At 41.8% G+C, this 21430-nt stretch overlaps 1 protein-coding gene across 20 annotated transcripts in view; it reads right to left on the reverse strand.

Moving 5' to 3' along the window:
* The window catches only part of PRORP (protein only RNase P catalytic subunit), a 154764-nt gene that overhangs the window by 28504 nt on the left and 104830 nt on the right, over positions 1 to 21430 (reverse strand). For 3 of the 20 annotated variants that reach the window (XM_089309757.1, XM_089309758.1, XM_089309756.1), the window contains one exon: positions 2232 to 3075. The exons of the other annotated variants lie outside the window; for them this stretch is intronic. In XM_089309757.1, the coding sequence (XP_089165883.1) occupies positions 3052 to 3075 (24 nt within the window). In that variant the 3' untranslated portion in view covers positions 2232 to 3051. Of the gene's footprint in view, positions 1 to 2231; positions 3076 to 21430 lie in introns of those variants that run through there. 20 annotated transcript variants of the gene reach the window in all.

The raw sequence follows: 21430 nt of genomic DNA on the forward strand, positions 1-21430 counted from the left end.
ACTATCCTCTGAAGGTTAGATAAGATCCAGTTTCATCCCCTACTTCATCTACTCCTCTCATTTTTCTCTTGAGCTAAGTTTCTGGAAGTGCATTTCTGTCCTAGAGATAGTGACTCTGTATTTCTCAAGTAACAGCTATATTCAGTATCTTCCTGTGTACCACTGAAAATACCAAGGGGAGTGTAGGAAATCTGCCAAAATTGTGACCCGAAGCTTCTGGTTTATTTGCCTGCTGCTCAACTTCAACTGGTGCTCCCTCAGTCTCAGTTCTACCTTTCTTAAAAAAAAAATTTTATTTTTATTATTTGAAAGACAGAGTGAGAGTGACAGCAAGAGTGAGAGCAAGTGAACAATATTTATCTTCCATTAGCTGGCTCACTACCCAAATGTTCCCATCAGCTGGGGCTGGGGCAGGCCAGCCAGGACTCAGAAATCAGGAACTCCATCCAGTCTCCCACGTGGGTGTCAGGGACCCAAATACGTCAGCCTTCACCTGCTGCCTTCCAGGGTACACACTAGCAGGACTGGATTGAAAGCAGACGCAGGACTCGAATGCAGGCATCTCAGGAGATGTAGCTGTACCAAGCAGTGTCTTAACCTGCTGCACCAGAAAACCCAGTTCTGCCTTTGACAGCTGTTGCTGCAGAGGTGGGAGGGGGACTGCTTTTAAAGGAAGATTAATCATATTGTCTTGTGGGAAATATTCAAGGGCTAAGTATCGTTTAGGAGATTCTAGCACTATATGAAAATGTGAAAATAGGAGGAAGAGAAAACAAAGTGTTTTGGTGAAGAAGAAGAGCTGTGGCGAAGAGGGAGAGGAGGCTTGCACTGGTATGCAAGGATTGTAAGCTTTCTGTGTCTGGTGTTACAATTCCAGAAGGTAGAGGCTAAACTGAGACGGAGCAGGATTTCTAGTCCATTTCTTTGTGTACAGGAGATTTAAAGCTATTTGATGGCTGGCTCACTTTATAGGGCTCTTTAAATCTCTTAGAAGATTGTAAATATACACAAAATACTACTACTTCATTATGATTTCATGAATGAACCCACTGGTTTACATTAGATCAACAATGTCCTATATCCTATGTCGTCAATCTTTGGTATTTTAGGGAGATTTCAATGATCTCATCTTGTCCTTAGCCAATGAAACAATTCTGATGATGAGAAATGCCTTTCCTGCCTTGGGAACATCCTGTCAAGTGTAGGATGTGTTTCCTGCACACCACTGTCTTCTCTGATGCCATTAGCACCCACACAGTTATTCAGACTTTCAGAAAAGAATTAAATTGTTGGCCTAGATGGATTTCCCCAGCTAGCTGAGATAGCTGTCTAAAAGAAAACTCAGCTCTTAACTCATAGTGTAACTTCTCTCCATTTATGTGCATTTTTTAATCTTTTTAGCTTATCTATGATTTATATATATATATCCTTTATCCTATGAAGCAGGAAACGATAGGTATTTTGAAGACTGAACATTAATTTCAGGAATATTAATTTATTCTGATGCATTTAAACTTCTATTCTCAAAAGGTTCATTATGGGTAGGTATTGTAGAGCAGTGGTTAGGCTGTTGCCTGGCGCACCTGCATGCCATACTGAAGTGCCTGCACTCAGGTTTTGCTTCTGATCCAGCTTCTGCTAATGTGCACCCTGGGAGGCAGCAAGTGATGGCTCAGGTACTCGGATCCCCGTCAGAAGACCAAGATGGAGTTCTTGGCTCCTGGCTTTGGCCTGGTATAGTCCTGGCTGCTGCAGGTATTTGGAGAGTGAAAAAGCAGATGGAAGCATCCTTTTTCTCTCTCTCAAAGAGATAAAATAAATTCTTTAAAAAAAAAATTCCCCCAGTATTCTAGATCTAGTACATGTATAGGGAAAAACCTGCTTACTCTGGGAAAGCATCTGAACACTTTCAGGCTCATGGGACACCATTTAAAGACTAGGACAGAAAGAATATGATGAACAGGGCTCTGCAGGATTGACCTTTTGTGTACTCTCTCTAGGACTGCATTAATTCACTTACCTTTCGGTCTTGCTACAAAGTCACACACAATTGCATATTATGGATATTGAATTTGTTTTCTGGAACAATCCTGCCTGTTCAAATATAAAGAAGACTTGGCTATATAAAAAGGTCCCTGGCTGTCTCCAGTTAATGTTTCAAGGCATCAGTACAACCATGCAGTGGAAGGGCTTATACATTAAATAAAACTGAACAGACATATAAAACAGACTTTTGTATTTTATATCTATTATTTAATAGTACAATAATAGTAACTAAGAGCACAAGCTTTGGTGTCAGGTGGCCTAGATTCAAATTCAGGTTCAACTATGGACAAGCTGTAAAACCCTGTGAAAGCTGTATTTCCACTCTGTGCCCCTGTTTCAATGTTGGTAAAATGGAGCTAATAGTTGGGTTATTATGAGGATTATTTTAGATAATACACATGTATACAAAGCATATGGAAAAGTACTCAATAAATGTTAGCTATTTTTAAACAACACAGCCCGTATTAGTGAATTTAGAGTTTTCAACTCCTACTATCTCTCTCCCAATGATGACCCCTCCCCCCATAAAAAAGGGGGAAAAAAGAGAGAAGGAATTGAAATAAAACAAAAGAGACAGAAAATAATTCCTTTTGGCATTATCACAGACTTGAGTGTTTTTATGTTAATCTCTGACAATACTTGGTAAGAGCAGAACATAAACTTTCAGGTTGGGAAGGCAAATTGAAGACATGCAACTATCTTAATCCCACTTGAAATTACATTAAAATTGTAATATAAACTTTATAAAATGATAAGTCCAAAAGACCTGGGAGACAATAGCAAGAGAATCTTACCAACTGGAAAGCAAATGGACAAGTAGTAACAAATTTTGCAAATCCAACAAAGTCATATTTGAAGAGAGATGGCTAAGAATCAACCCAACTTATCAAGATTTCAAAAAGCTACAGAATGAGGCTGAATGGAGGTTTGTGGTTTAGCTAAGGAGCAGCAGATGAAGCTGGTGAAGAAGCATTAGATTTCTAAATTCCAGTTTCCCCGTCCTCTTCACTCCAGCAATCCATATTGCTTCTGCCGAAGTTGCAAAGGGAAAACAGAGGGGAAAGTCATCAATGAAATAAATAACAAACGTCTTCCCAAAGAAAAGCATAATATTTTCCTTTCTTTAGATTTATTTCTTTGAACAGCAGTGTTATGAGAGGGAGAGACAGAAAGAGAAAGAAAGAGGTCTTCCATCCACTGTTCATTCCCCAAACAGCCGCAACAGAGCCAGTGCGGGGCCAGATCTAAGCCAGAAGCCAGGAACTTCCTCTGGTTCTCCCATGTGGGTGGCAGGGGCACAAGTACTTGGACCACTTTCTGTTGCTTTCCCAGAAGTATTAGCAGGGAACTGGATCAGAATTGGAGCAGCCAGGACTTGAACTAACACTCATAGGGATGTCGGTGTTACAGGTGGTGACTGAACATGCCATACCACAACACCAGCCCCAAGTTATGATTTTCTAGAATAAAGTAGCCTATTCGAAGTCCAACTCAACAGATGCAAATACACCACACCAAATCATACCACTTTAAATAGAACACTAAAGAAAGAATTTGAGGCTGGCGCCGTGGTTCACTTGGCCAATCCTCCGCCTGTGGCACCGGCACCCGGGGTTCTAGTCCCGGTTGGGGCACCAGGTACTAGTCCCAGTTGCTCCTCTTCCAGTCCAGCTCTCTGCTGTGGCCCGGGAGGGCAGCGGAGGATGGCCCAAGTGCTTGGGTCCCTGCACGCACGTGGGAGACCGGGAGGAAGTACCTGGCTCCTGGCTTTGGATTGGTGCCGTGCCAGCCGTAGTGGCCATTTGGGGAGTGAACCAACGGAAGGAAGACCTTTCTCTCTCTCTCTCACTCTCCCTGGGAGGGAGGGAGGGAGGGAGGGAGGGAGGGAGGGAAGGAAGGAAGGAAGGAAGGAAGGAAGGAAGGAAGGAAGGAAGGAAAGATTGAAAGCTTCCAGAGAATAACATACAAAGTACAAAGGATCAACACAGCTTTAAGTCTTCAAGAGCAACTCTGGAAGCTGGAAGTACTGTTCAGAATTCTGAAAGAATATATATTATTTCTTTCTTTCTTTCTTTTTTTTTTTTTTTTTTTTTTGGACAGGCAGAGTAGACAGTGAGAGAGACAGAGAGAGAGAGAAAGGTCTTCCTTTGCCGTTGGTTCACCCTCCAATGGCTGCCGAGGCCGGCGCGCTGCGGCCGGCGCACCGTGCTGATCTGATGGCAGGAGCCAGGTACTTCTCCTGGTCTCCCATGGGGTGCAGGGCCCAAGGACTTGGGCCATCCTGCACTGCACTCCCGGGCCACAGCAGAGAGCTGGACTGGAAGAGGGGCAACCGGGACAGAATCCGGCGCCCCGATCGGGACTAGAACCCGGTGTGCCAGCACCGCAAGGCAGAGGATTAGCCTAGTGAGCCGTGGCGCAGGCCAGAATATATATTATTTCTAATAGAAACACATTTTCAGATGTGAAAGCTTTCAAAAAGTTTTCCTTCCACACATCCTTCCCTAAGAAACTCTTGGATATTTTTCCACAAAAGAAGTTAACCTGAGAAAGAAGACAGGAAACAGGAGATCCAGTACAGGAGAGAAGCAATGGGAATCCCCAGGTGGATGACTAAGGGGATCCCAGGATGAGAGCTGTGTGTTAGATACAGAGAGCAATTAGTTCAGACTGGAAAAGTGACTCAAGAGGTAGCCACACCGGGGACTGTCATCACCAAGAACCCCACCGCCATGACGTCATCATGTTAACTTGAGCACAGAAAGCCTAAGCAAGCTTGTTCTTGGTTTGTCTTAACCATATGTGCAGTTCCTATACTCCCCACCAAGCTACTGCTGCTTCAATCAGTGAAGATTTACATTTTTGTTTTGTTCTACTTCTCAAGCTGGAGAAAAGCCGTGGTGAGTTTAGAGGCAGGAAACAGCAGCTGTTCTGTTTGACCACATTTCTGTTGCATGTCATTTATCTGTTCCATACTGCAGCTCTGCCAGATACCCTGCCTATGGTTCAACCCTATTTGCTAGAGCTAGCTCAGCATGAACTTGAATTCCTACTTCTTTAGAAGGGGCTCCTTTCAGAAAAAAAGCCAGATATTGAACCAAATACTTTAGACAGTGTATCTAGATGAAATAACAAATCTAATAGTGACAATATTGCCCTTTCCTCACACAGCTAGGGCTGAACTTGCTACTCAATGAAAATCAAGACAATTAGCTACATATACATCAGGATTATGTTACCTGGTTAGGGTGAAGACTGAGAGAAGATTAGACAAGGCATATAGAGAACTTCTTAAGCCAACTGCTGGGCAGAAAGGTGTTATCATTACTCTTTAAATTACACATTCACATTTAAAATCTTTACACACAACACATTTTACACACACACACACACACACAGAGGGTTTGTATTACAAACTACATGAAACTGCCAGTATTCTACTATTTTTGATGTACAAAAACTGCATGTTTAAGGTTGGCAATATACTTTGTGCTAGTGAGGCAAATGAAGAGACTAAGTTTCCCCATATGCAAAATGTGGAGGGAAGAAAAAAAAAATCACAGGGTTTCTGTCTTAAACTATATCAACCCTTGTAATTGTATAACTCATATTCTGTATGTATAGCATAATCATTCCTGCGCTCTAAAAGTTAAAATATAAGTCTAATGGGGGAAATTCCTTTGTGTTTCCCAGAGAAAAGATCTGACAAATATTATTCACATAACTACAGTTAATATAACATAATAATGAGGACTTCTGAACAGCTTTTAGAAATCCCCAAACTCACATCTCCCTCACTTCTGCTTTTCTTAGCAGAAAAGGGACACAGGAACTGGAAATGACAGGAAGCAATAATGGGGATGTGTTTTGAGGGAGAGGTGTGAGAGAAGAAATCAGGAGTACAGAATGAGACAAGTGTGTTCACTAGACTTCTCTAATCCAGAGACTTGGATGGACTGAGCCAGTTCTTCATAAAAGAGCTATTTTGAATTTCTTTTTTTCAAGTATATATATTAAAAAGTGACATAAACCAAAAAGAAAAATTACCTATTTTTTCCTCTTTAGCTAGTTCCTCAGCAGTTACGACTTATTAAAAGTACTTGCATTAGCATTTAATCCTACAGATATCCTGTGAATTTGGTTCAAGTATTGCCATCCACTGTTATTCCCCTCTATAGATGGAAACTGAGACCCAGCAAAGTTAAGGAACTAGCTCAAAGTCACAGGCCAGAAAAAGGCAGAGCTGGGTTTCAAACCTCAAATCCATGCTCTTAGTAACTCTTTTTTTTTTTTTTCTTTTTAAACAGGAATCAATTTTTTTTTAAATTGTTATTTTATTTATTTGAAAGGCAGAGTTAGAAGAGACAGAGAAAGAAATCTTCCATCAGCCAGTTTATTCTCCAAATGTCCACAATAGCTACAGCTGGGCTAGGCTTAATTAAGTCTGGAGCCAGGAGCTTCTTCCTGGTCTCACACATGGGAAAAGGGGCCCAAGCACTTGAGGTGTCTTCCAGTGCTCTCCAAGGTACATAAGCAGAGAGCAGAATAGGAAGTGGAGGAGCTGGGACTCAAACCAGCGGCACTAGTATGGGATGCTGGCATTGCAGATGGCGGCTTAACCTACTATACCACAATGCTGGCCCCATTAGTAGCTCTGATCCATTCTTCTTAAGTAAATTGCAGGATACCCCTAAGTATTTTGTTGGAAAGTCTAACATTATAGTTCTCAACTCGAGTATACAAACCAGTAATTGGCAATATGTTGGAGATGATTGAAGCCACAGAATAAACATGGCATATCTTCCTGGGGTACCAATTTTACTTCAGGTTGTATTTTGGGGAGAACTCCCCACTTTTAAGATGTATTTGAAAAGCAGAATGATAGTGTGTGAGGCGGAGAGAGAGAGGAGGCAGACAGGGAGAAATCCCCCCCCCCCAACCCCAAGAAACCTTTTATTCAATGAGTACAAATTTCATAAGAACAACTTTAGGAATATAGTTGATTCTTCCTACCATACTTGCCCTCCTACCCCCACTCATTCCACAGTAGGGAGACATATAAATAAATTACTGTAATAAAAATGATTCTAATGCAATGCAATTCAAATGACACAAACATTTATCAAATGAATGTACCTGCTGAGCTCCAGGTGTTATCCAAAGCATAAGTGGATACAATGTGAACAAGCCATGGTCCCTCCCTTCACAGAGCTTAGGGCTCAGTGAGAGCAAACAAAAAGTAGTGGTGGACCCACCATAAGGGTGGGAGAAAAGAGGAACCTATGGAAAGTTGTTATTATTTGGGAGAATTCCGAGAGCGAGTGTACACCCACCTGCTGGTTCCTTCCCCTAAATGCCTGCAATGGTCAGTTCTGGGGAACCCAATCCAGGTCTCCCATATGGTTGTCAGGGACTTAATTACTTGAGCTATCATCTGCGGCCTCCTACAATACGCTGGAAGCTGGCATCAGGAAACAGAACCATTGAATCTGGTTACCTACAAGAAGCTTTGAAAGCTAAAATGGAACTCCCTAGTCACATGGAGGAGGGGTGGCAAGAGTATGCTAGATTAAAGAATCAGCAATGCAAAGAAAGAGATCAGTGAAACAGAACGATATGCTGAGGGGAAAACAGGCATTTTAGGATCAGCAGAGTATACAGTCCAAGATGGAAGAAGGAGCTGAGGAGAGGTGAGAGATGAGGCTGAGAGGTAGACAAGAGTCAAATAATCATGATATTCTTTCATAGGGCACATAGTACCTTGGGTTTTGTGACGAGATGCCTCTGAAGGGCAGCAGTAGCAGACAAGTGACACTTTCAGATTTCAGAAAGAACATTCTCTTTGAGATTCAGAATATAGGGAGGTCAATTATTAGACATTCACAACAGCAAGAGATAAAAGATGCTAAGATAGAACAGAACATAATAGAGCAACATTGTCCATGAGAAATCTCATATGAGGGGTTGGTGCTGTGGTGTGGTGGGTAAAGTCGCTGCCTGCAACACCAGTATCCCGTATGGGTGCTGGTTCACGTCTAGGTTGCTCCACTTCCAATTCAGCTTCTTGTTAATGGCCTGGGAGAGCAGCATAGGGCAGAGGGTAGCTTAAGTATTTGGGCCCCTGCTACCCATGAGGGAGACTCGGATAAAGCTCCTGGTTCCTGTCTTCAGCCTGGCCCAGCCTTGGCCATTGCAGCTATCTGGAGTGTGAATAGTAGAAGGAAAATCTCTCTCTCTCTCTCTTTCTCTCTCTCTGTAACTGTGCCTTTCAAATAAATAAATCAATCTAAAAAAAAAGAAATATCATATGAGCTACAAATGTAACTAAATTTAGTGGCTACACTAAGAAAAGGAACATGTGACTTAAGTATTAGTATATTTTGTTGAACTCACTGTATCAAAATATTGTTTCAATATGAAATTATTATAAATTTACTGAAACTTAAAAATCATTTTTATACTGTTTTGAACTCCAGTTTGTACTTCCCACTTAGAGCACATCTCAATTCGGTTAGCCATGTTTTAAGTGCACAATACCACACTAACTAGTAGCTACCATATGGGCTAGTGCAAGACCAGAAGTATTAATGTAGGAGGTAGTATCAGCAGAACTTGTTCAATTAATTAGTCAGTGTGGTGAATGAGAAAGTAGAAATCACTGTGATTAATCTCAAGCAACTGAACAGAGGGTGACACCAGCAAACCAATTAAAGGTCAAGCAAAGAACAAAGATCTAAGGGAGAAGGAAGGATGAAAAATTTTAGCTCATTAACTCTGAAATGTTTGATTATGGAAATTATTTGTCCAGAGTGATCTAACAAGTGACAGAGCCAGAATTTTGATCTAGATCTCTTTGACGTCAACACTTTCCTAAAGAGTCCTCTGAGTGGGCATTTAACAAGAAAGGATGAGGCATAGATGGCCAAAGGTTTTTTTTTTTCCCCCATTCAGTATAAATACCTTCGCATGGACATGTGTTAAAAAAAAACAAAATTAAGGGGCCAGCATTGTAGTGCAGTGGGTTAAGTCACTGCCTATGATACCAGGATCTCATAGAACTCCAGTTCGAGTCCTGGCTGCTCCACTTCTGATCCAGTTCCCTAGGAAACGCACCAGGAAAAGCAGCACAAGATGGCCCAAGTGCTTGGGCTCCTGCCACTCATGTGGGAGACAGGGATGCAGTTGTAGGATTCTGGTTTTGGCATGGCCCAGCCCCAGTATTGTAGCCATTTGGTGAATAAGCCAGTGGATAGAAGATTCTCTCTGTCTTTCTCTTTCTCTCAGTAATTCTGCCTTTTAAATAAATAAATAAATAAAGTCAAGGGACTAAAGTACAGTTTTTTTGAAGAAATAAGTCACCTCTATTTTCAAGAAAATTTCTTCCCTTATAATCTTAACCCTTTTAGGTATATCAGAGCTATAAGTAAAAGTATCACACTGTCTGTGCTTTCATTGCCTACCAGTTACAGTGGGGATTCTTTTACAGCTTACATAGCTCTTTCATAAATATTACCTCATTTATCCTCACACATCCCTATGGACTAAGTAGTTGTATTTTTCTGATCTTACACATAAGGAAATAGCTTAGAAGCTAACTTGCTCTGAGGTACTGGCTTTCTAAACACTGCACTGAATTTACATTGTATACTTTTTGAGAAGTTTTGCACCCCTAGAAACAAATGGTATTTTTTCAAAGCAAATAATCAAGTTGGAGCCTCTTTTTTCTGCAACATTTGAAAACCACTCTGGCAGCATATTAGAAAATAAGAGCTGATTAGACCTGGTGGTGAGTGGGTAGAAAATATGAACAGACTCTATGATTCATAAAATTAGAAGGCTGGTCTACATTTTGCAAACATGCTTCTTGTGCCGATAGATGGGTTACAGGTACATGATGTACGATTTCTTTGGCATTTCATAGATTGTCCATGAGCATTATGTAAGTGAAGCCACACCTGTACCCTGAGAACTCAGTGGCATGTAACACTGAAAGATCCCCACTCACATGAATTGCCCCACCCTGTCCATCTGGAATTAAAGCAATGGGGACCCAACTGAACCAGAGAGCAGAAAATAATGTCACAAAGAGCCCAGAGAGGCCTTTTAATCAAGAAGAGATAAAAAGATAAGTTGAAATACAAAAAGTGTGTTAAAGGGGAAAGAGCAAGGACTTGGGGATGAATATGCTACTTAGAAGCTAAGACAAGTTATTTAACCCCTACTTTTCTCTTTCTCTCTTGTGTGTGTGTGTGTGTGTTTTTTTTTTTGAATTTGAAAAGCAGAGTTACAAAGAGAGAGAAGGAAAGACAGAGAGACAGAGAGATCTTCCATCTACTGGTTCACTACCCAAATGGCCACAATGGCCAGAGCTGGGCAAGACAGAAGCCAGGAGTCAGGAGTTTCTTCCAGATCTCCCACATGGGTGCAGGGCCCAAGCACTTGGGCCATCCTTCATTGATTTCCCAGGCACATTAGCAGAGTGCTGTATCAGAAGTGGAGCAGCTGGGACTTGAACTGGATCCCATACGGGATGAAGGTGCTGCAGACTGTCTTAACCCATTATACCACAGCACTGGCCCCATACTCTTATTTTTTTTTTAAGATTTATTTATTTATTTGAAAAGCAGAGTTACAGAGGCAGAGAGAGAAAGAGAGAGAGAGACAGAGACAGAGACAGAGAGAGAGGCCTTCCATCTGCTGGTTCACTCCCCAAATGGTTGTAACGGCAGAGCTGAGCAGATATGAGCCAGGAGCCAGAAGCTTCTTCCCAGTCTCCCATATGGGTGCAGGGGCCCAAGGACTTGGGCCACCTTCATTGCCTTCCCAGGCCATAGCAGAGAGCTGGATCAGAAGTGGAGCAGACAGGTCTCAAACCGGCACCCATATGGGATGCCAGCAGGCAGCAGCTTTACACGCTATGCCACAGCGCCAGCCCCACTTCTCTCTTTCTTAAGAAAGGAATACTGCTATCTATGTAACTGATGTGAAAATTACATGAGACACTTCATATACAAGTGTCTAGCATAGGCGTCTTCTGCATGGTCCACAGAAGTAATATTTGTTGTACTCAACAAACATTAGTTTCCATTTTCATCAAAAGCCACTGGTAACAACAAGTGCCATTTCACTTCAACAGTGAAGATGTATGTTAAATTACCTAGAGTTAAGGCATTCAGTTGTTTAATAATAAAAATAGGGAATGGCAATTGAAAAAAACAAAGGAGTTGAGAGAGTTAATCATGTCTGAAGTCTAAAAATGATGAAACAAGTAAAAATGCTGAGAGGGAAGTAAGGCTAGCTAGAAAAGCAGGAGCCTTTGTGTCTTACACATAATTAACATATATCCCAAAACTATTTCAAATAGAGGTCCCACACTGGATTACAAAAGATGAGATGTGTAACAGATGAAGTTTTAAGAGGCTGGATATGGAAAAGATCAAAAGACAAACCAGATCACCCCATGGAGAAAAGTTGTTGGTGCAGTTGATACCTGATGTTGTCGATCATTTCAGTAAAGATCTAGGAAACTAAATATTTGCAAAAATGAGTTTCCAAAGCAGATTTGAATCCAAGTATCCTTAGGCCTAATTGTTTATGAATGTGAAACACATAGCTAGGGAATTTGTGGGTAGAAAACATTCCTTAATTGCACAATCTCTAAACCTTTCCATCTGATTTTAATGACAACAATGTGCAAGTAAACATACTTCTCAAGTTTTTCTACTCTATATGCACAAAGAATTACTCTTTTTAAACACGCATTTCACTTTAATAGTGAGTCTTGACATTATTGCTTTCTTAGTCAAATTCAGTTATTTTCTAAGTTAGAGATGGAATATTACTAACAAGTATTTTCAGTTCATTTCTTTTTTAAAGATTTATTTATTTGAGGGGTAGTGTTACAGACACAGAGAGGTCTTCCATCCACTTCCCAAATGGCCACACAGCTGGAGCTAGGCCTATCTGAAGCCAGGAACCAGGAGCTTCTTCTAGGTCTCCCATGTAGGTGAAGGGGCCCAAGCACTTGGGCCAGCCTCTACTGCCTTCCTAGGCCATAGCAGAGAGCTGGATCAGAAGTGGAGCAGCCGATAACTCGAACCAGCACTCATATGGGGTGCTGGCACTGCAGGCAGAGACCAAGCCCACTATGCCACAGCACCAGCACCTCAGTTCATATTTTGATCATAAGGAAAACAGGAGTTTTTTCCTCCTTTATCTTGCTAATAAATACTTGAAATGCAACTTTGTCTTCAACATGCAGGACACAGGAGTAGGCATTTGATACAGTGGTGAAGCTACTGCTTGTGATGCTCACATCCCATACTGGGCGTGCCTAGGTTTGAGTTCCAGCTTTGACCTCCACTCCAGTTTCTCATTAATGTGCACTCTGGGTGGCAGCAGGTGATGGCGCAAGTAGCTGGGTCCCTGCTATTCACAAGGGAAGATCCAGATTGAATTTCTGGCTCCTGACTTCATCCTGGCCCAAGCTGACTGTTGCAGGCATTTTGGGGAAATAAATCAGAGGATAAGAGGGTGGTCTCTCTACTTTCAAAATAAAATAAAATAAAATAATTCTTTTTAAAATGCAGGGCACAGACTTCTTACTGTATTTTCTGACTACAAATTAAGGTAGAAGAAACACTGCACAGCTAAAAAAATATATGTTATGATCACTGTCAGGGGGAAGAAACATGAAAAAACATCCAAGGGCAGGATTGAGATGCAGTGGGCTGAGCTGCTACTTGGGATGACCACATCCCATATTGGGAATGCACAGTCTGAATCCCAGCTACCCTGCACTTCCAATCTACTTTCCTGATAATGCATCTGAGAGGAGCCCAAGTAGTTGGGTGGGTCCCTGTCATCTATGTGGGAGACAAGTATGGAATTCCTGGCTCCTGGCTTAGCCTGGCCCAACCCCAGTTGTTGCTGGCATCTGGGAAGTGAACCAGCAGATGGAAGACATCTCTCTCTGTCACACTGTCTTTCAAATAAATGAGAACATTTTAAAAAAGAAAACATCCATGGCTTACTATGCAAGGAAAGAAGAGGGGCAGTTGTTTGCTATGGCCGTTAAGTTCCCACAGGGATCCCATATTGGAGTGTTTGAGTCCCTGCTACTCGCTTCTGATCCAGCTTCCTGCGAATGTACACTCCGGGAGACAGCAAGTGATGGCCCAAGTACATGGGTACCTGGTACCCATGTGGGAGACTTGGATGGATTTCCTAGCTTCTGGTTTTGGCTTAGCCAAGTCCCTGCTGTTGTGGGCTTTTGGGGAATAAACCAGTGGATAGACGATCTCTCTCTTTCAATAAAATGAAAACAAGTAAAAAATTTTCTTAAAAAAGAAAAAAGAGAAGTAATCAAAGACACAGGAAAAAAACGGGTTTGATAATGTTGAAAATACAGGAAGAAGCAGCAAGTAAATCTTAGAGTGGCTTAATGTAGATCATCTGAGGAAAGATGGTTTCTCCATAAAACTCTCCTCCACTCGGCAGGAGAGGACTGCATGCTTTCCCAAAGCGCAGGGTCATCCTCTGGCAAACGTTGGAAAATGTTGGAACATGGAAACTTATCTTAGCATAGAAAAGTAGTTTTGAAAATACTAAGCACAGAAATCAGGACCATTGTGTAAAGCTGAGCCAGCTGTGTACAGCACAACTCCAGGGGCAATATTCACACAGACCAGCATGTGAGTAGTGTCCGGTGGGTAATGCAATGAGCAGCCCTGATGATTGATCTATTAGAAGCGATGTAAACTCCAGAACGGCAGGCAGTGTTCTCTGTTTCTTTTATTGCTGGGTTCTTGGCATAAAAAACAAGCCCCAGCACTTAAGATGATCAATAAGTATTAGCTGAACAGGTAGATAAATTAATGAATGAATTGGAAAGGGACGATAGAAGTTTGACAGCACAGAAAAGAGATGAAGTATATATTAGAGTAAGATGTCATACATTTGCAAGAGATTAAGAAAATGACTCAAAAACTGTAGAAAATTGGAATGAAACTCCTACCTGTTATGAAAGAGGAGGGAGAAGGGACAATAGAACAGGTTTGGAGCATCTTACCAGTCTTTACTGTGCTCTGACATGGACTTATCCATGAGCTGAGCAAAAAATACATAATAAAGGGAGGTGGAAAGAGTACGTTACCATAGATGAAGATTTTCTTTTTAGTTGGCATGTTATGTATGTCAAGAGAAGTTTACCCAATTGCTTTTTTGTATCCAAATAATTTACATGGCCATACCTAACAGGGAAGTGACAATAGGAGATATGAAGATAGAAGTCAGAAGATAAGATTTTCATTCTAATGTAAATCTTCACCTTTGAAAACTATACTCAACTGAGATAAACAGTGCAAAAGTGATCTATAAATTACATACACTACTAAAATGTTAGCTCTTTTTATGTTTTTACTTGTGAGGCAGACAGAAAGGGAGAGAGGGAGAGAGGGAGAGAGGGAGAGAGGGAGAGAGGGGGAGAGAGAGAGGCACCATACTGACAGACCAAGAGAAAACCCCCATGCACTGGTCTGGGCAAAACTGGAGCCAGGAGCCAAAACTGCAGTGTAGGTTTCCCACATGGTTGGCAGGGACCCAATTACTTGAGCCACCACTGCCTCCCAAGGTCTGCACTAGCAGACAGCTGGAGTCAGGAGCAAGGGCTGGAATCAGACCAAGGCACTCTGATGTGGAACATGGGCACCTTAACCACTAGGCTAAACGCCTGCCCCCATTAGTTGTTTTTATTATCCAATTAACAGAAACAGAGTTCATAAAGATTAACTAGCCAATTAATGTGCACTGTACCTCAGCAAATATGCATATATATAAGGTTGGTAACTTATACAATTCCCTGTGTATATTTGACTTTTATTCTGATCTTTTTATCAGGTTTCAACTAGGCCTAAAATTTTGTTTCTTTACAACCTTCAATATGATCTTTACATGATCCCAAAACATATACAGAATTTCTAAGGACATGGGGGTTACTGATTCTATTGAATTTCTTTTCAGTCTCAGTATTTTAAGTTTAGCTGTAAGAATTTATTTCAAGAGAGTTGATACCTCTTTATGTCCTAATATGACTCCTTCAATAGCATATCATAATTCATTTCACCAAAGAAAGCTACTAGTTCGCTCTAATTCTGAATTTACTAAATGAACCATATTTCCTAACCAGATTTTTTTCTGTTCACAATGTGTTTTCTGCCAGGATTATCTGGCACATCTCATGTGTAATTTCCATTAAAACAGAAAAAAAAAAAAAAAAACCAAACAAATACAGAAACAAACAGCTCTTTGCTGTTGTTAAAAAAAAATCTACAGTTGGTTTCTTGGGGAGAAACCACTCCTACTCACAGCCACTTGATGTTTATCGGATATACTAAGTGAGAGGCATGAAAAATAAAAAGCGGGAAGTTCCCTGTAACCAAAACCAAAAATGTTAGATACTTTAATGATCCTGTGCAATACGTTTCTATCTAGTAAATGTTTAGTAGAAGTTTAGTAGGCTACACAACCCTCTAAGTAAAAGAAAATTGATGTATTGTCCTCAGATGTGGTAATAAGACATACCAAGGAAATCTAGCTTTATTTTTATATGGGTAGTAAATCCACCATGGTTCAAACAGCAGAGTCTTAACTCAATGAGAAGCTTCTCTCCCACTCTATCCCCTAACCACCTAGTTTCTCACCCCAAAGGCAACCAATACTATCCATTTCTGAAGTAGCCTTCTCCAGACACAGCAATTACCACACTTTACTGACTTGGGAAGGCTGTCTGAAGGCAGTATCATGTCCTTTCACTGAGGTAGTGCAGGGTGCATAGGGCCTACCATAAGCACTCATTAAATACTGAGTGAATCCCCCTTCAAAAATCCCCACTATGCAGGGAGAACGAGAAAGCTTCTCATATTCCTGAATAAGCTACTTCTCCCCATGCAAAAATATACTTGATTGACTCTGAGCTGTAGATTTGTAATAAATGTGCATTTGAAACATATATGGCTCTGGTTTACTGTTCCTGTGAGGATTTTTATCATCTGACAGTCTGCTTTCTTGAGATGAAACTTTACACAAGATGCTATTGTGTGTGCAATCACCCAGTTTCCAATCACTGCCCTCTAAAGAGAAATGGTGTATAATGTGATTTCTGAAACCAAAGTGAAGGGTGGGAAGGTCAGGTGACGACAGAAGACAATTAAATGGAAACATCATGAGTAAGAGAAATTATAACTGATTTTTTAAAATCAGTAACAAACATTGACAAAGAACAAATATTTCAACTAAATCTTATTCACTAAAGACTCCATCTGTTAATCACTCTTAAACCTCTTGAATGAACTTAGATTTTTCCATATAGCTACTGCCATCTACAGGACATGTGGGAATCATGGTATTTTTGAAATGGGGGAGAACTCAAATGAAGAGCCTGGCATACTACAGGCTAAGATCTTCATGCTCTTTGAAAATACCTGCATTTATTTTAAGTTAGATGGAATCTTTTCTCTTCATCACATACAAAGAAAGGCAGTAACATTCAATGGATTTACTAGTATCTTTGAAAATTTAATATTGTGAAACTAGTGCTTATGATTTTAAGCTTTAAATTGATTGTTCTATCAATTAAGAAACAAGAATTTGATGCAGGCATTTGGCATAGTGTTTAAGATGCTGCTTGAGATGCCTGCATCCCATGTAAGAGTGCCTGGACTTGAGTTCCGATTCTGATCCTGATTCCAGCTTTCTGACAATGCACACTTTGGGAAGCAGCATGTGATGGCTTTACTGGTTGGGTCCCTACCACACATATGGGAGACCTTGATTGAGTTCCTTGCTCCTGGCTTCAGCTTGGCCCAGTCTCCTCTATAGTAGGCATTTGGGGAGTGAACCAATGGATGGGACATCTCTCTGTCTGTCTGTCTCTCTCTCTCATTTCTTTTTCTCTGCCTTTCAAATACACATTTTAAAAAAGAAAGGGATTTATGATTGTAATTTTTTTTTTGACAGGCAGAGTGGACAGTGAGAGAGAGAGACAGAGAAAGGTCTTCCTTTGCCGTTGGTTCACCCTCCAATGGCCGCCGCCGCGACCTGCACACTGCGGCTGGCGCACCGTGCTGATCCAATGGCAGGAGCCAGGTACTTCTCCTGGTCTCCCATGGGGTGCAGGGCCCAAGCACTTGGGCCATCCTCCACTGCACTCCCGGGCCACAGCAGAGAGCTGGCCTGGAAGAGGGGCAACCGGGACAGAATCCGGCGCCCTGACTGGGACTAGAACCCGGTGTGCTGGAGCCGCAAGGCGGAGGATTAGCCTAGTGAGCCGTGGCGCCGGACGATTGTAATATAATTTTAACAAACATTCCTAATATGCCCCAATTCTCATTTATTTCTTTTTGCTGTAAGATATAAATTGAGACCTGCCTACAAGAAAAAGAGTCCCTGAAAGAAGTAAACAGTCTCTTGTTTCTGCTGGGATTCTTACTGCCTAAGGATACACAAAATGGAAGAGGAGGAAGAACATTAAAGGCCGGTACAGGGGTGGACACTGGCCACAATAGTTAAGGACCCACCTAGAGCATTTGCATCCCATGTTGGAGTGCCTGGGTTTGAGTCTTAGCTCCATTTCTGATTTCAGCTTCTTGCTAATGTGTACCCTGTGAGCCCAGTGGTGGTGGCTCAGATTGAGTTCTGGGTTCCTAGCTTCAGCCTGGCCCAGCCCTGGCTGTTATGGCCATTTGGGCAGAGAAGTAGTGGATAGAACATTTAGTCTCTTTCAAAACAAAAAGCAGAAAACTTGGGGCAGGGAGCAGCATTGTGGCATAGATCATAAAGCCACCACCTGCAATGCCAGCATCCCACATGGCCACCAGTCCTGGCTGCTCCACTTCTGATCCAGCTCCTGGCTAATGCACCTGGGAAAGCAGCTGAAGATGGTCCAAGTGCTTGGGCCTCTGCACCCACATAGGAGACCCAGAAGAAGCTGCTGGCTCCTGGCTTCAGTCTGGCCTAGCCCTGGCCATTACAGCCTTTTGGGGGAATGCACCAGTGGATGGAAGATCTCTTTCTCTCTCTGCCTTTCCCTCTAACTCTGCCTTTCAAATAAAGAAAAAAATAAATCTTTAAAACAAAAACCTGGTACAAAGCTGAAGACACTTGAATGAAGGCGTCCTAAGCCACAGATGATTTTTATGCTCCCAAGAAGACCTTATATCAATGTGTTTTATTAACATAACATGGCTTTTAAGGTAAATAATTGGAATCTACTAAAATTATAAGGAAGTAATTTGATTTTGTAGAGAACCAAAGATAATATCATAAAGACAATGCAAGCTTTTGTTTGTCTAGCCAACTATTCTCAACTGGGTGCTTAATTTAATTTCCTCTTTCCTTTTTTTTTTTTTTTAAATTTTTTTAACTTTTATTTAATGAATATAAATTTCCAAAGTACAGCTTATGGATTACAATGGCTTCCCCCCATAACGTCCCTCCCACCCGCAACCCTCCCCTTTCCCTCTCCCTCCCCACTTCCATTCACATCAAGATTCATTTTCAATTCTCTTTATATACAGAAGATCAGTTTGGCATACATTAAGTAAAGATTTCAACAGTTTGCTCCCACACAGAAACATAAAGTGAAAGATACTGTTTGAGTACTAGTTATAGCATTAAATCTCAATGTACAGCACACTAAGGACAAAGATCCTACATGAGGAGTAAGTGCACAGTGACTCCTGTTGTTGACTTAACAAATTGACACTCTTGTTTATGGCATCAGTAATCACCCTAGGCTCTTGTCATGAGCTGCCAAGGCTATGGAAGCCCCCTGAGTTTACCGACTCTAATCATATTTAGACAAGGCCATGGTCAAAGTGGAAGTTCTCTCCTCCCTTCAGAGAAAGGTACCTCCTTCTTTGATGACCCGTTCTTTCCACTGGGATCTCACTCACAGAGATCTTTCATTTAGTTTTTTTTTTTTTTTTAAATGCCAGAGTGTTTTGGCTTTCCATGCCTGTAATACTCTCATGGGCTTTTCAGCCGGATCCGCATGCCTTAAGGGCTGATTCTGAGGCCAGAGTGCTGTTTAGGACATCTGCCATTCTATGGGTCTGCTGTGTATCTCACTTCCCATGTTGGATCGTTCTCTCCCTTTTTTATTCTATCAGCTAGTATTTGCAGACACTATTCTTGTTTATGTGATCCCTTTGGTTCTTAGTCCTATCATTATGATCAATTGTGAACAGAAATTGATCACTGGGACTAGTGAGATGGCATTGGTACATGCCACCTTGATGGGATTGAATTGCAATCCCCTGGTATGTTTCTAACTCTACCGTTTGAGGTAAGTCAGCTTGAGCATGTCCCGAATTGCACATCTCTTCCCTCTCTTATGCCCACTCTTATATTTAACAGCGATCACTTTTCAGTTAAGTTTCAGCACTTAAGAAGAATTGTGTATTGATTACAGTATTCAACCAAAAGTATTAAGTAGAACAAACAAACAAAAATACTAAGAGGGATAACATATTAAGTTGCTCATCAACAGTCAGGGTGAGGGCTGATCAAGTCACTGTTTCTCGCAGTGTTCATTTCACTTTAACAGGTTTCCTTTTTGGTGAGTGCTGGTTCAATTCCCAGCTGTTCCACTTTCAATCCATTCCCTGCTAATGACCTGAAAAAGCAGCAGCAGATGGCCCAACGGTTTGGGCCCCTGCACCTATGTGGGAGACCAGGATGGAATTCCAGGCTCCCGTCTTCAGCCTGGTCCAGCCCCTGGCTGTTGCAGTCATTTGGGGAGTGAATCAGCAGATAAATGAAAGATCTTTCTCTCGTTCCCTTCCTTCTTCTTTCTCTTTCTCTGATACTCTTCCTTCGGCATAAATAAATCTTTAAAAAACAAAACAAGGGGCCAGTGCTACGGTATAGCATGTAAAGCTGCCACCTGCAGTTCCGGCATCCCATGTGGGTGCCAGTTTGAGTCCCAGCTGCTCCACTTCTGACTCAGCTCATTACTATGACCTGAAAAGCAGATGGAAGATGGCCCGAGTCCTTGGGCCTCTGCACTCATGTGGGAGACTCGGAAGAAGCTCCAGGGTCCTGGCTTTGGATCAACACATCTCCAGCCATTGTGGCCACTTGGGGAGTAAACCAGCAGATGGAAGACCTCTCTCTCTGCCTCTGCCTTTCAAATAAAATAAATAAATATTTAAAAAACAAACAAAAAAAGACTGTGGGCTTTGAAAAAATAATAAAAACAAAACAACCTAAATGCAAGTTTCTCCATAAAGGACTCTTTGATTCCTCTTTAGCCAACAGTAATTTTCCTTAGTCTATGAATGTTTTCAGCTCTTTGCTTAAGCATTTTTTTTTAAAGATTTTTTTTTTTTTTTTTTTTTTTTTTTTTGCCAGGTAGAGTTACAGTGAGAGAGAAAGAGACAGAGAGAAAGGTCCTCTCTCCGCTGGCTCAGTCCCGAAATGGCCGCCACGGCCGGCGCTGCACTCATCTGAAGCCAGGAGCCAGGTGCTTCTTCCTGGTCTCCCATGCGGGTGCAAGGGCCCAAGCACCTGGGCCATCCTCCACTGCCTTCCAGGGCCACAGCAGAGAGCCGGACTGGAAGAGGAGCAACCAGGACCAGAATCCGGCACCCACATGGGATGCTGGCGTCGCAGGCAGAGGACTAACCAAGTGAGCCATGGCACTGGCTCCGCTTAAGCATTTCTTGTAATCCTTATAAATATTCTACATATTAACAATTTGGGCATGTATGGGATTATAAGCTCCTTGACAAGAAGAACTACATTTTATTCATCTTCATATCTGCCTTGGTTCCTAGTATAATGACTAGCACATGACAAGGAGTCAATACAAATTTAATGACTATTGAAGGTTCACATTTGAAGGTTTACATGGCTCACAAAAACCCCAGCAGTTTCTTGAGAAACATCATGGCATAAATAGCAACAATTATACACTAAAATATACAGACTTCCATTGGTGGCTTTTTTTTTTTTTTAATATTTACTTATTTGATAGGCAGAGTTACAGAGAGAGAAAATGAGACAGAGAGAGATCTTCCATCTGCTGGTTCACTGCCCAAATGGCTACAACAGTCAGGGCTGGGCCAGGCTGAAGCCAAGAGCCAGGAGCCAGAAACTTCTTCTGGGTCTCCCGCATGGGTACAGAGGCCAAGGACATGGGCCATTCTCTGTTGCATTCCCAGGCACATTAGCAGGGAGCTGGATTGAAGTGGAACAGCTGGGATTTGAACTGGTGCCCATATGGAATGCTGTTGCTGCCGACGGTGGCTTAATCTGCTAAACCACAACATCGGCCCCAGGTTGGTAGCTTTTATGAGAGTAATAACTGGTGTCATTGAGTCAC

Source organism: Oryctolagus cuniculus, chromosome 12 (genome assembly GCF_051225735.1).
Source record: "Oryctolagus cuniculus isolate XC-2025 breed Fujian yellow rabbit chromosome 12, ASM5122573v1, whole genome shotgun sequence".
NCBI classification, from domain to species: Eukaryota; Metazoa; Chordata; class Mammalia; order Lagomorpha; family Leporidae; genus Oryctolagus; species Oryctolagus cuniculus.